General features: G+C 43.6%; 1 protein-coding gene across 1 annotated transcript in view; it reads right to left on the reverse strand.

Moving 5' to 3' along the window:
- FBXO41 (F-box protein 41) overlaps positions 1-14,261 on the reverse strand; it is a 224,529-nt gene that overhangs the window by 43,591 nt on the left and 166,677 nt on the right. Inside the window, exons 6-8 of the mRNA XM_089661500.1 lie at positions 11,032-11,264; positions 4,647-4,762; positions 552-704 (exon numbers count right to left, since the gene is read on the reverse strand). Coding sequence (XP_089517626.1) covers positions 552-704; positions 4,647-4,762; positions 11,032-11,264 — 502 coding nt within the window. The remainder of the gene's footprint in view (positions 1-551; positions 705-4,646; positions 4,763-11,031; positions 11,265-14,261) is intronic.

The following is a 14,261-nucleotide window of genomic DNA, read 5'->3' on the forward strand; positions in this document are numbered from 1 at the left end:
TGTGTCTGTATGTGTCCCCCTTCTTCTGTACCTGTTTGTGCCCCCCCTGCTCCTGTGTCTGTATGTGCCCCCCTGCTCCTGTGTCTGTATGTGCCCCCCTGCTCCTGTACCTGTATGTGCCCCCCTGCTCCTGTGTCTGTATGTGCCCCCCTTCTTCTGTACCTGTATGTGCCCCCCTGCTTCTGTACCTGTATGTGCCCCCCTGCTTCTGTACCTGTATGTGCCCCCCTTCTTCTGTACCTGTATGTGCCCCCCTTCTTCTGTACCTGTATGTGTCCCCTGCTTCTGTACCTGTATGTGCCCCCCTGCTCCTGTACCTGTATGTGCCCTCCTTCTTCTGTATCCGTATGTGCCCCCCTGATCCTGTACCTGTATGTGCCCCCCTTCTTCTGTACCTGTATGTGCCCCCCTGCTCCTGTACCTGTATGTGCCCTCCTTCTTCTGTATCCGTATGTGCCCCCCTGATCCTGTACCTGTATGTGCCCCCCTTCTTCTGTACCTGTATGTGTCCCCCTTCTTCAGTACCTGTATGTGCCCCCCTTCTTCAGTACCTGTATGTAACAGCTTGCAGTGCCCGGCAGTAGCAGCTGGCCAACCAGAGGGAGCGGTCGGTCAGGATGTTGGGACAGTGGGAGATCCGCAGGATCAGCAGGTTTCCTCCTGTGGCTTTTAGTAAAGCTTCCAGTCCGGCTTCCAGGCAGCCCCTGTAGAGCAGCACACACAGATACACCAATTCGGAATTACATTGGCTGGTCATATTATAAGATGCTCAGCAGTCAGGAAGAACCATTTGAATTATAACTTCAACCCAGAAATTTTTGGATGGAGTAAGGAAGAGTTTGGACTTCTGTCCGGTTTTGATTCCCTCTGAGGCCTTGTTGGAGAGGTCTTCCCCTACTTCCTGTCCCAATGACAACACTGACACCCAGAAAGGAAGAAAGGGAACATCCCCAATGAGAACACAGTACCTTAAGAAATGACCTAGAGTTGTCTATAGATGGGCTGCTAAAAAGTATACAAAAAATTTGGTATTCTTTCTTTCTTCTTGAGCCAGCCAGGAGCACTACCTATCAGTCAACCAAACCTCTAGTACAAGACCCCTAGGGCAGGGGTCTCCAAGCCTTCTAAACAGGGGCAGACTGACAACTCATGGGGCCCCCGGGCAATAGGGGATCATGGGGCCCCTGTGTTCTTGCCCAAACTCAAAAAAGCCTATGAAAAAGGTAACAGGGGCATCTCATGGGGTGCCCTACTGACCCCGGGCCCTCGGGCAGTGCCCAACTGTCTAAATGGCCAGTCCGCCCCTGCTTCTAAACAAAAGGGCCATTTTACTGTCCCTCAGACCTTAGGGGAGCCGGACTGTTGCCAGTGTGAGTTAAAAATGTCCTGGTGTCAGTGGGAGGAATAGTGTCCCATGTTTAGTGGTAGGAGAAGTGTCCCATCATTGGTGTCAGTAGAAGGAATAATGGCCCATTGTTAGTGTCAGTGAAAGGGCTGGATGAAGGCAAGCAAAGGGTCACAGTTTGGAGACCACTGCCCTATGGGGAGAATCTGGGTGTTGATCCTGAGCAGGGGGGTGCCTGCTAAGAAAAGAGTGGGGCTCAATGTTGGCCTTCGCCTTCACTTTTATGAAGATCCTAGCACTGGTTGGAGAAAAAGGAAACAGTACCAGGAACAGGGGCGGACTGACCATTTGAAAACTCGGGCACTGCCCGAGGGCCCGGGGTCAGTAGGGGGCCCCATGAGATGCCCCTGGTACCTTTTTCATAGGCTTTTTTGAGTTTGGGCAAGGACACAGGGGCCCCATGATCACCTATTGCCCGGGGGCCCCATGAGTTGTCAGTCCGCCAATGACCGGGAAGCTCTCATTACGTTCTATTAGGATGTATGACTAGTTCCATTATTTTCACCTGAATACAGGCTTAAAGGGAAACTGTGGTACCCCCAAGGCACATGCCGCTATAAAAATGAAATGAAAGTCAAGTTCTGTAAAGGTTCTCATGCATCTTGGTCATGGATGTCTTGGTCTAGTAGTAGTTGGTCACATTGAACTGGGCTTCTGTAATGCTGAAGACATTCTGTAGCTTCTCCAAACCACTTCTTCATCTACAATGAGTGTCAGGAACCTAGCCCAATATTTATAGCCACACAGGTAGCACAGATGCCTTAATCCAATCACCATTCAATGTGTCAAGGCAAACAATGATGTTCCAAGAACAGGATGCAAGGTGTGAAAGATGTGGAACTACCCCATCTTAGTTACATAATCTCATCCTTGGTGTTAGGAAGCCTGCATAGATGTCCTTCAATCCCAGCAAAACATTGAGAAAGAATTAGAGCCCACAATGGGTGCGTAGAAGAATAAACACCAATTGAAGTAAAAAACGCATGTCAAACACACACAAGAAGGTGCATAGGGTGTGTCATTGGTCCCCTCCTGAAGAGGAAGGACCCTTCCTTGGCCCACATGGATGGAAAGGCATTCTAGTTCCTAGCTAAAAAGCCTGGTAGACCCGTTTCCTCATGCCAACTTGGTGTTAAAGTGTCTGCATTGGTGTTAATCATTCGACTCACATTAAAGATGTGAATTGTTTCTTAATTGATAGGGTAGAGATGTTAAAATTGCTTTATATATGGAACACATGATGGCGCTGAAGGCATCCACACATGTTCAGAGATGAATGTTCCAGTTTGGAGTAGTTAAGTTGGTTAAGTGGTTTTGTCTCCCCGGGGTTCAGGTCTTTGCAATTGTCACTACACTGCATATATTACTTTATGTTTGGGTGTTGGCCCTTTAAGATGTACAACTTCTGTTTCGGTCTTTTGGCTGCTGCTATTCTGGTCCTATGGCAGGAATGGCTAGCTATATAGCGCTCCTCCGGGTATGATGGGAGTCCTGAGGGACTTTTCCTGTGGGAAGGAATTCCAAATAAGCACCCGCTGGGTGTGCTGGGGGTCAATAGTGATTCCCTAGTGTGGAGGGGTTTGAGGGACCCCATGACTCCTGATCTGAGTGGTGCTACTTGGTCTGCCTGAGGCTTGGGAAATGCAGAGAGCCTGCAAAATCAAACACCACATGGGAGTAGCGACCTGGGGATGCTCTTATTATCATTGTGGGTCTAGAACCTCACTGTGAAAATAAGTACTAGGTCCAGTACCACTCACTTTTTTTTTTTTTGCACCTCTCATGGCTAGCCCTTTTGGCCAAAACTGGGGATTTTTTTTTTATCAGGCCACAAGGTTTAGCTATTTTGTATACACACTGGCAATTTTGTATTACACAGGATGTTGGGTGTAGGTCTAGGGGAGGGTGTGCGGTCATCAGGTTCCTTCCTCCTTGCCTTGGTGAACGCTCTTCAGGAGAGTCCTCACCTAGTACTCAGTGGTTGGCTTCAGCTGACATGAGGAAAGGGGTCTGCCAGGCCTTTTGGCTATGAACCAGAATGCTTTGCCATGCCTTGGAGCCTTGAGCCCCAGTGGGTCAGCGAAGGGACCAGTGACACACCCTGTGCACTTTTTTGTGTGTGTTTCAGATGTATTTGCTTAGTTTCTTAGCTTTTGCGCACCCATCTTGGGCTCAAATTCTTTCTCAGTGTATTGATGAGCTTGAAGGAAATCTATGCAGGCTTCCAGGGACCAAGGATGAGATTATGTGCCTAGAACAGGGCGGTTCTACAACTTTCACACCTTTCATCCTTTTCCTGAACAATCAGCACCTACACATTCCATGGTGATCAGAAGAGGGCTGCACAAGGTGTGGAGATAAATACTTTCTGACACACATTAGAACTGAACATTAGACTTGGAGAAGCTGCAAAAACATCTCCAACATTCCAGGACAAGTCCAGTTAAACGTGACCATCTACTACAGGGGTCCTCAAACTTTTTAAACACGGGGCCAGTACATGGACCTTCACACTGTTGGGGGGCCAGACTATAGTTTGAAAAAACTATAAACAAATTCCTATGCACTGTACTCTGTAACGCAGTGGACACCACAATGCTCTGTACCTGGTGCCTGGTGTGCTCTCCTCTCCTGTTGCTCCTCTGGCTTCAGCAGGTGAAATCCTGGGCTTCCAGGCTGCCGCTCGCTGGGTCCTTGTAGCTGAGGACCCATTGAGTAGCCTAGCTATTTGCTGGTCCATTTTATTTTTTTCTGGCTGGCCCTGTGGGCCAGATCAATGGCTTTGGTGGGCCGTATGCAGCCCATGGGTCATAGTTTGAGGACCCCTGAACTACTACTTGCTGAATACAAGTCATTTCTACTTGCGATTCCATAGTTTCGTCATTTAATTGTGCCTGTAGTCTAGAACACTCTCCCTCCCGTGTTCTGCTTATAAGTTCAATCTGCTCCCTTGCTGAACATCACTGAGATAAAGTCATTTATACCTCCAGACTGGGAGAAGCCCTGCGGCTGATGGTTACTTCTGTTGGGTTCAATTCTCCATAATTCTGAAGATCACTTTCCCATAAACATGTGATCACCAGCTAACATTTCCATGGAAGCCGGTGATGCAGCTGAAGCGTAATGATATTTCAGGTGCTGGGTATGAGTATGGGAGGTGTGGTGACACGGTCAGCGTTCTTGTGAAGGTCAACATATTGAGACACTAATGGAAAAGTTTATGGGGGAAGCGGAGGCTCACCTTGTGCTTTTCATGTACTCCTCCTTGGTCTCCTTCTTCCCCCTCTGCCGAGGTTTGAGGTTCTGCAGCGTCAGGGAGTGAGTCTGTGTGCACCACTGAGATAGAGTGAGCAGAAACTGCAGGAAGAGCAGGAACGCGTCAGAGGGGAGGGGGGGGGCACACAGGATATAAATACACTATACTGCCAAAAGTTTTGGCCCCGCCCTCCAAATCATGTGATTCAGATGATCCAATCCCCTCCATGGCCACATGTGTATACAATCAACCCCTAGGCATGCAGACTGCTTCTACAAACATTGGTGAAAGAATGGGTCGCTCTCAGGAGCTCAGTGACTCCAAGCGTGGTCCCGTGATAGGTGGCCACCTGTGCAATAAGTCCATCCGTGACATTTCCTGGCTACTAAATATTCCACGCTCAACTGTTAGTGGGATTATAACAAAGTGGAAGCAACTGGGAACAACAGCAACTCAGCCACCAAGTGGTAGGCCACGTCACATGACAGAGCGGGGTCAGCGCATGCTGAAGCACACAGTGCGCAGAAGTCGCCAACTGCCTGCAGAGTCAATAGCTAAAGACCTCCAAACTTGGTGTGGCCTTCAGATGAGCCCAACAACAGTGCGTAGAGAGCTTCATGGAATGGGTTTCCATGGCCGAGCAGCTGTATCCAAGCCTTACATCACCAAGTGCAATGCAAAGCGTTGGATGCCGTAGTGTAAAGCACGCCGCCACTGGACTCTAGAGCAGAGGAGATGTGTTCTCTGGAGTGACCCATCACTCTTCTCTGTCTAGCAGTCCAATGGACGTGTCTGGGTTTGGTGGTTGCCAGGAGAACGGTACTTGCCTGACTGCATTGTGCCAAGTGTAGAGTTTGGTGGAGGGGGGATTATGGTGTGGGGTTGTTTTTCAGGGGTTGGGCTTGGCCCCCTAGTTCCAGTGAAGGGAACACTTAAGGCGACATTTTGGACAATTTCATGCTCCCAACTTTGTGGGAAGAGTTTGGGGATGGCCCCTTCCTGTTCCAACATGACTGCCCACCAGTGCACAAAGCAAGGTCCATAAAGACATGGAGGAGCCAGTTTGGGGTGGAGGAACTTGACTGTCCTGCACAGAGTCCTGACCTCAACCCCATAGAACACCTTTGGGATGAATTAGAGCGGAGACTGCGAGCCAGGCCTCCTCCCCCGACATCAGTGCCTGACCTGACAAATGTGCTTCTGGAAGAATGGTCCAACCTTCCCATAGACACCCTCCTAAACCTTGTGGACGGCCTTCCCAGAAGAGTTGAAGCTGTTATAGCTGCAAAGGGCGGGGCCAACTCAATATTGAACCCTACGGACTAAGACTGGGGGGCCATTAAAGGTCATGTGTGCGGGAAAGGGCGGGGCCAACTCAATATTGAACCCTACGGACTAAGACTGGGGGGCCATTAAAGGTCTGTGTGTGGAAAGGGCGGGGCCAACTCAATATTGAAGCCTACGGACTAAGACTGGGATGCCATTAAAGGTCATGTGTGTGGAAAGGCCGGCCAACCAATATTTTTGGCAATATGGTGCATATCGTCATCAGAGACAAGGCTGTAGAGCTCTTAGGGTGATCTCAAGACTCTCAGCCTCTCTCATACATGTGTGAGCAGACTCCAGTATTTAGCAATGAAAGGCCTTTTTCTCCTCTAATCAGAACAGAACTACTTCTACTTTGCATTGAAAATCACGGATACCGAAAATCCATAGGTCAGCTGCACACGGACGGAACGTTCCTGATATTTATACTGAGGATCTTGTCGACAGAAAGATCCGGAGTAAAAGGTTTCATAAACACCATGCAGAAACGCACATATGTGTAGACACGTACAATTCTTCCTCATTGCCAGTGTTGCAATATACACGTGTATGTGCATGTAAACATGCGTACGCGCATCAATTACTGCACCCAGTTGTCACATTTTCTATTTTTGTTTCGGATCTCGTGTACACGGCGTATGAATTTATGCCCCAAATATGGTGATTTTTTTTTTCCTCACATAAAAAAATGCCTCTAATGTTATGTGTGTATATATACAGTGAAGGAAATGCGTATTTGCTCCCCGGCTGATGTTGAATGTTCGCCCCTCACAAAGAAATGATCGGTCTAACAATGGAATGTTCGGTGTAACACTGAGAGACAGAATACAACAACAAATTCAGCAGAAATGCGTCTAACAAATGATGACTGATCTGCATGTTCATGAGGGAAATAAGGATTTGATCCCCTTCACAAAACAAGACTTAGTACTTGGTGGCCAATCCCTTGTTGGCAATCACAGAGGTCAGACATTTCCTGGAGTTGGCCCCCAGGTTCGCACACCTCTCAGGAGGGATTTTGACCCACTCCTCTTGGCAGATCCTCTCCAAGTCATTAAGGTTCGGTGGCTGACGTTTGGCAACTCAAACTTTCAGCTCCCTCCACAGATTTTCGATGGGATTAAGGTCTGGAGACTGGCTAGGCCACTCCAGGACCTTAATGTGCTTCTTCTTGAGCCGCTCCTTTGTTGCCTTGGCCGTGTGTTTTGGGTCATTGTCATGCTGGAACACCCATCCACGACCCATTTTCAATGCCCTGGCTGAGGGAAGAAGGTTCTCACCCAATATTTGATGGTACATTGCCCCGTCCATTGTCTCTTTGATGCGGTGCAGTTGTCCTGTCCCCTTAGCAGAAAAACACCCCCAAAGCAGAATGTTTCCACCACCATGTTTCACAGTTGGGATGGTGTTCTTGGGGTCATAGGCAGCATTCCTCCTCCTCCAAACACGGCGAGTTGAGTTGATGCCAAAGAGCTGGATTTTGGTCTCATCTGACCACAACACTTCCCACCAGTCCTCCTCTACATCATTCAGATGTTCAGTGGCAGACTTCAGACGGGCCTGGACATGGGCTTTCTTGAGCAGAGGGACCTTGTGGGCACTGCAGGATTTCAGTCCTTGTCGGCGTAGTGTGTTACCAATTGTTTTCTTGGTGACTGTGGTCCCAGCTGCCTGGAGATCATTGACAAGATCCTCACGTGTAGTTCTGGGATGTTTCCTCACTGTTCTCATGATCATTGACACTCCACGAGGTGAGATCTTGCATGGTGCACCAGACCTAGGGAGACTGACACTTGTTTTGTGTTTCTTCCATTTGTGAATGATTGCACCAACTGTTGTCACCTTCTCACCAAGCTGCTTGGCCATAGTTTGGTAGCCCAGTCCAGCCTTGTGTAGGTCTACCATCTTGTCCCTGACATCCTTGGACAGCTCTTTGGTCTTTGCCATGGTGGAGAGTTTGGAATCTGATGGTTTGATTGCTCCTGTGGACAGGTGTCTTTTATGCAGGTAACAAAATGAGATTAGCAGCACTCCCTTTAAGAGACTGTTTCTAATCTCAGCTTGTTACCTGTATGAAAGACACATGGGAGCCAGAAATCCTGCTGAATGATAGGGGATCAAATCCTTCTTTCCCTCATGAACATGCAGATCCGTCATCATTTGTTAGACGCATTTCTGCTGAATTTGTTGTATTCTGTCTCTCAGTGTTACAATACACCGAACATTCGATTTTTAGACCGATCATTTCTTTGTGAGGGGCGAACATTCAACATCAGCCGGGGAGCAAATACTTATTTCCTTCACTGTATATATACATATATGAATCTATGTATGCATGTATGCCAGTTTGCACACGTATGGCATTGAGCATAAATGCATTTTACTGGCCGGAATATTCATTTATTTTGGCCATTGGAATGTACATGAGACGTGCAGAACAAACAAACAAAAAAAAAAGTGTTTCTTTTCGTTTCGGATCGATTCGTTAAGTCACTGATTTCATCGAGTTGAATTCGTAACAAAATTAATTTTGTTTATTTTTGTTTCAAATATTTATTTTCAACCGGATTCAAATGGATTTGAAGCATTGGAATTGAATTTGAATCGAAAAATATCTCATCAATCCGAATTCATTGCGAAGAATAGCTGAATCTATTCTATTTCGAATTCCGAAATTCGAACTTCAGAAGACGGCTATATTCTTTCTATTCTATTTTTTTTATATGCTACTCTTTTATTTCCTATTCTATCCTATTCTGTTTTGTTTTACTCTACCCTTTGCTTTTCTATTCTAATCTATTTTTTCTATTCTATTCTTTTCTAATCTATTTAATTTTTCAATTTTATTCTATTTTTTTTTTACTATTCTAATATATTCTTTTCTATTTTATTCCTTTGTTATTTATTCTAGTCTATATTATTTTGTATTTTCTATTCTATTCTGTTTTATTCTATTCTTGTGAAAATGTAAATTTCACAATTTGAATTGCGGAAGAAAGCTATAATCTTTTTATTTTATTCTATTCGGAATTCAAATTTTGAAATTTGAATTTCGGAAGACAGCTATATTTTACTTTATTGTATTCTATTTTTTCTCTTCTATTCTATTCTTTTATGTTCTATTCTGTTTACTTCTAATCTGTTTTATTCTATTCTTTTCGAAATTTGAATATTGGAAGACAGCTCTAGTCTTTCTATTTGATTTTATTCTATCCTATTCCATTTTATTCTATTTGAAATGCAAATTTATGAAGATGGCTATATTCTTTCTATTCAATTCTATTCTATTTTTTTCTATTCTATTTTGTTATTTTCTATTCCATACTTTTCTATTGTAATCTATTTTCTAATGTATTCCTTTATTTTCTATTTATGATATTCTGTTTTATTCTGTTCTTTTCGAAATTCGAATATTGGAAGACAGCTCTAGTCTTTATATTTTATTTATTTTATTCTATCCTATTCCATTTGAAATGCAAATTTCTGAAGATGGCTATATTCTTTCTATTCTTTTTCTATTCTATTTTTTTTATTTCCTATTCTATTCTTTTCTATTGTAATCTATTTTCTAATGTATTCCTTTATTTTCTATTTATGATATTCTGTTTTATTCTGTTCTTTTCGAAATTCAAATATTGGAAGACAGCTCTAGTCTTTCTATTTTGTTTTATTCTATCCTATTCCATTTGAAATGCAAATTTCTGAAGATGGCTATATTCTTTCTATTCAATTCTATTCAATTTTTTTTTCTATTCTATTTTTTTTTACTTTCTATTCTATTCTTTTCTATTATAATCTATTTTTGAATGTATTCCTTTATTTTCTATTTTATGATATTCTGTTTTATTCTATTCTTTTTTAAATTTGAATATTGGAAGACAGCTCTAGTCTTTCTATTTTATTCTACCCTATTCCAGTTTATTCTATTTTATTCTATTTGAAATGCAAATTTCTGAAGATGGCTATATTCTTTCTATTCAATTCTATTCAATTTTATTTTTCTATTCTATTTTTTTTACTTTCTATTCTATTCTTTTCTATTGTCATTTAATATTTTCTAATGTATTCCTTTATTTTCTATTCTATTCTTTTCTATTGTCATTTATTATCTTCTAATGTATTCCTTTATTTTCTATTCTTTTCTATTGTAATCTATTTTTGAATGTATTCCTTTATTTTCTATTTTATGATATTCTGTTTTATTCTATTCTTTTTTAAATTTGAATATTGGAAGACAGCTCTAGTCTTTCTATTTTATTCTACCCTATTCCAGTTTATTCTATTTTATTCTATTTGAAATGCAAATTTCCGAAGATGGCTATATTCTTTCTATTCAATTCTATTCAGTTTTTTTTTCTATTCTATTTTTTTATTTTCTATTCCCCTCTTTTCTATTGTAATTTATTATTTTCTAATGTATTCCTTTATTTTCTATTTTATGATATTCTATTTTATTCTATTTGAAATGCAAATTTCTGAAGATAGCTATATTCTTTCTATTCAGTTCTATTCTATTCTTTTCTATTGAAACCTATTTTCTAATGTGTTCCTTTATTTTCTATTTTCTGATATTCTGTTTTATTCTATTCTTTTTGAAATTCAAATATTGGAAGACAGCTCTAGTCTTTCTATTTTATTTTATCCTACCGTATTCCATTTTATTTTATTCTATTTGAAATGTAAATTTCTGAAGATGGCTATATTCTTTCTATTCAATTCAATGGGAACGGACCTGATCATTCTGATCTAAACGCCGTCTATATTCCGATCAGTAAAAAAAGGCTTTTTTTTTCCAGTGTGCAAGAGGCCTTAAAGTGGAAATGAAGCATAAAGGCTATTCACAGCATAGTAGTAAAACTTCTGGTGTCCCTGTTGTCTGATATTTTCAGGTGGGGGCAGATGCAGGCCTCCAACACACCAAAAAAAAAAATAGCACCTGCTGTATTTATACAGAAGACAGAGAGATGAGACCTGCTAGTAGCTGTGACGCACCCATACACGACAATCCCGCAGCCATGATCTGGGCTGGATCTGACGGGCTCACCTTTGGAGACACCCTGGCGTTCTCCAGGAAAACCCGAGTCCAGACCGCCGGGTGCCGGGCCACGAACTTCCAATCGCGGCTGACCTCAGCCGCCCGCAGCAGAGTTTTAGTATCGAGGTAGGTGAATATACAGAACAGCGCTGCCCTCATCTTCAGGACCTCCGGGCTGATGACTTCATTGGTACGAGACGGACTCCCCTTCTCCGGCCTCAACATCCTGCCTTCGCAGCGGCCTAAAGGGGGCGTACACAAAAAACACTTCGATCAGAGTGGATCGATCTGTAACTGGTATTGTCTGAGCCAGGGTTTGAGCCAAGGACCCTAGCGCTTCAAGGCGGACGTGCTAACCACTGAGCCACTGTGCTGCACATGGACAGGCTCCATTCACATTTGCCCGACTTGCCATGCATCCTTGGACCAGGGGCGGACTGACAACTCATGGGGCCCCCGGGCAATAGGGGATCATGGGGCCCCTGTGTCCTCGCCAACACCCAAAAAAGCCTATGAAAGGTACCAGGGGCATCTCATGGGGCCCCTACTGACCCCGGGCCCTCAGGCAGTGCCCGAGTTGCTCGAATGGTCAGTCCGCCCCTTACTTGGACACAAAAAAGTCACATGTACTTCAATGGAAGCCGTTCAAATCTTTGCAACTTAAAGCCGAGCTCCACCCAAAAGGGGAAGTTCCGCTTTAAGGGCCGGTTCACATGATGTGCGTTTCAGTTGCAGTTTTTCTGCATCCAAAACGCACAGAAAGTAGGTGATATGGTTGTCAGTGTCATAGTTCACATCAGCGCCGGCAGTTCCAGGGCGTTCCGGTTGCAGAAAAAAAAATAGAACAGGCTGAACTATTCCTGCACAGAACTGCACTGGAAATGCATCAAACGCATCAAAAATGCACCGGAATGCACGTGTCCCTGTTTAAATTGAAGAAAGAGAGAGGAAAAAATTAACCGGAATGCATCAAAAACGCAGCGGAACGCACCTGTCCCTATTTGAATTGAAGAAAAAGAGAGGGGGAAAAATTAACTGGACTTCATAAAAAGCGCACAGGAACGTACCAAAAACGCACTGGAACGCACCAAAAATGCACTGGAACGCACCAAAAACTCACTGGAGGCACGTGTCCCTATTTAAATTGAAGAAAGAGAGAGGAAAAAAAATAACTGGAATACATAAAAAGCGCACCGGAACACACTAGAAAAACACACTGGAACGCACATGTCCCTGTTAAATTGAAGAAAAACTAGAAAAAGTGAACTGGAATGCATCAAAAACGCACCAAAAACGCTCTGGAATGCACCTGTCCCTATTTGAATTGAAGAAAAAGAGAGGGGGAAAAAATGAATTGGAATGCAGAAAAAAACGCATCAGAATGCACCAGAACGCATCTGGACTGCATTTCTAGTGTGTGAATCAACCCTTACGGCCAGTTCACACTTCATGCGTTTCAGTTGCTTTTCTTCTGCCGCCAAAAACGCACAGAAAGTCGGTGATATGGTTGTCAGTGTCATAGTTCACATCAGTGCTGGCCGTTCCAGTTGCAGAAAAAAAAAGTAGAACAGGCGGCATTATTCCTGCACAGAACTGCACTGGAAGGTGGTAAAATGCACTGGAACGTCCCTGTTTAAATTGAAGAAAGAGAGGGGAAAAAAATAAACAGGAACGCACCAAAAAAGCAGTGCAACGCACATGTCCCTATTTGAATTGAAGAAAAAGAAGAGGGGAAAAAATTGTATCAATGTAAAAATGTATCAAAAACGCACCCAAAACGCATTTGTCCCTGTTTAAATTGAAAAAAAAAACAGGAGAAAAAATGAAATGCATAAAAAGTGCACCGGAACGCACCAAAAATGCACTGGAACGGGCCTGTCCCTATTTTAATCGAAGAAAAAGAGGGGAAAAAATGAACTGGAATGCATTATAAAATGCACGGAAACGCACTGGAACACACATGTCCCTGTTTAAATTGAAGAAAAACAGGAGAAAAAATTAATTGGAATGCATAAAAAAAAACACATCAGAAATGCACCAGAACGCATCTGGACTGCATTTCTAGTGTGTGAACCGATCCTTACGGCCAGGTCACACTCCATGCGTTTCAGTTACTTTTTTTCTGCATCCAAAATGCACAGAAAGTCGGTGATATGGTTGTCAGTGTCTTAGTTCACATCAGTGCTGGCAGTTCTAGTTCCAGAAAAAACAAGTAGAACAGGCGGCATTATTCCTGCACAGAATGCGGTAAATCGCACCGGAACGCACCAAAAAAGCAGTGCAACACACATGTCCCTAATTGAATTGAAGTAAAAGAAAGGGGAAATAATTAACTGGAATGCATCAAAAACGCACCAAAAACGCACCTGTCCCTGTTTAAATTGAAGAAAAAGATGGGAAAAAATGAACTGAAATGTAAAAAAAACGTACTGGAACACGCCAAAAGCGGGCATGCAAAAACGCATCTGGACTGCATTTCTAAAGTGTGAACTAGCCCTAAGGCTTTGTCCCCCGCTCCCTGGATTGGCACCTTGGGGGAGCGGGTACCCGAATTTGAGGGTTGCCCGCTTACACTTCCAGTGCGATCACCTTAGGTGATCGGAAGCGGAAGTTGTCCTTCCCCGTAGTCTTCTGGGACTTCGGGACCATTCACAAAGCGCAGTGTTTCTCGCACACGCTCAGTGGGCACCCGGATGTGAAGCCGCAAGCTGTCACAGCCGGGTGCCCACACTGAAGATGGCGGAGCCGGGGAGAGAAGACGGCCGGTGAATCCAGTGGTGGTGAGGACACTGCTGGACTGAGGGACAGGTAAGTGTCTGTATTTTAAAAGTCAGCAGATACAGTTGTCATAGCTGCTGTACACTGTATGTTGAAGTATGTTGTAGTGTACACTGTATGTTGACGTATGTTGTAGTGTACACTGTATGTTGAAGTATGTTGCAGTGTACACTGTATGTTGAAGTATGTTGTAGTGTACACTGTATGTTGAAGTATGTTGTAGTGTACACTGTATGTTGAGTGTACACTGTATGTTGAAGTATGTTGTAGTGTACACTGTATGTTGAAGTATGTTGCAGTGTACACTGTATGTTGAAGTATGTTGTAGTGTACACTGTATGTTGAAGTATGTTGCAGTGTACACTGTATGTTGAAGTATGTTGAGTGTACACTGTATGTTGAAGTATGTTGTAGTGTACACTGTATGTTGAGTGTACACTGTATGTTGAAGTATGTTGCAG

Source organism: Staurois parvus, unplaced genomic scaffold (genome assembly GCF_062004578.1).
Source record: "Staurois parvus isolate SC_StPar_1 unplaced genomic scaffold, SC_StPar_1.0 ptg001347l, whole genome shotgun sequence".
NCBI lineage: Eukaryota > Metazoa > Chordata > Amphibia > Anura > Ranidae > Staurois > Staurois parvus.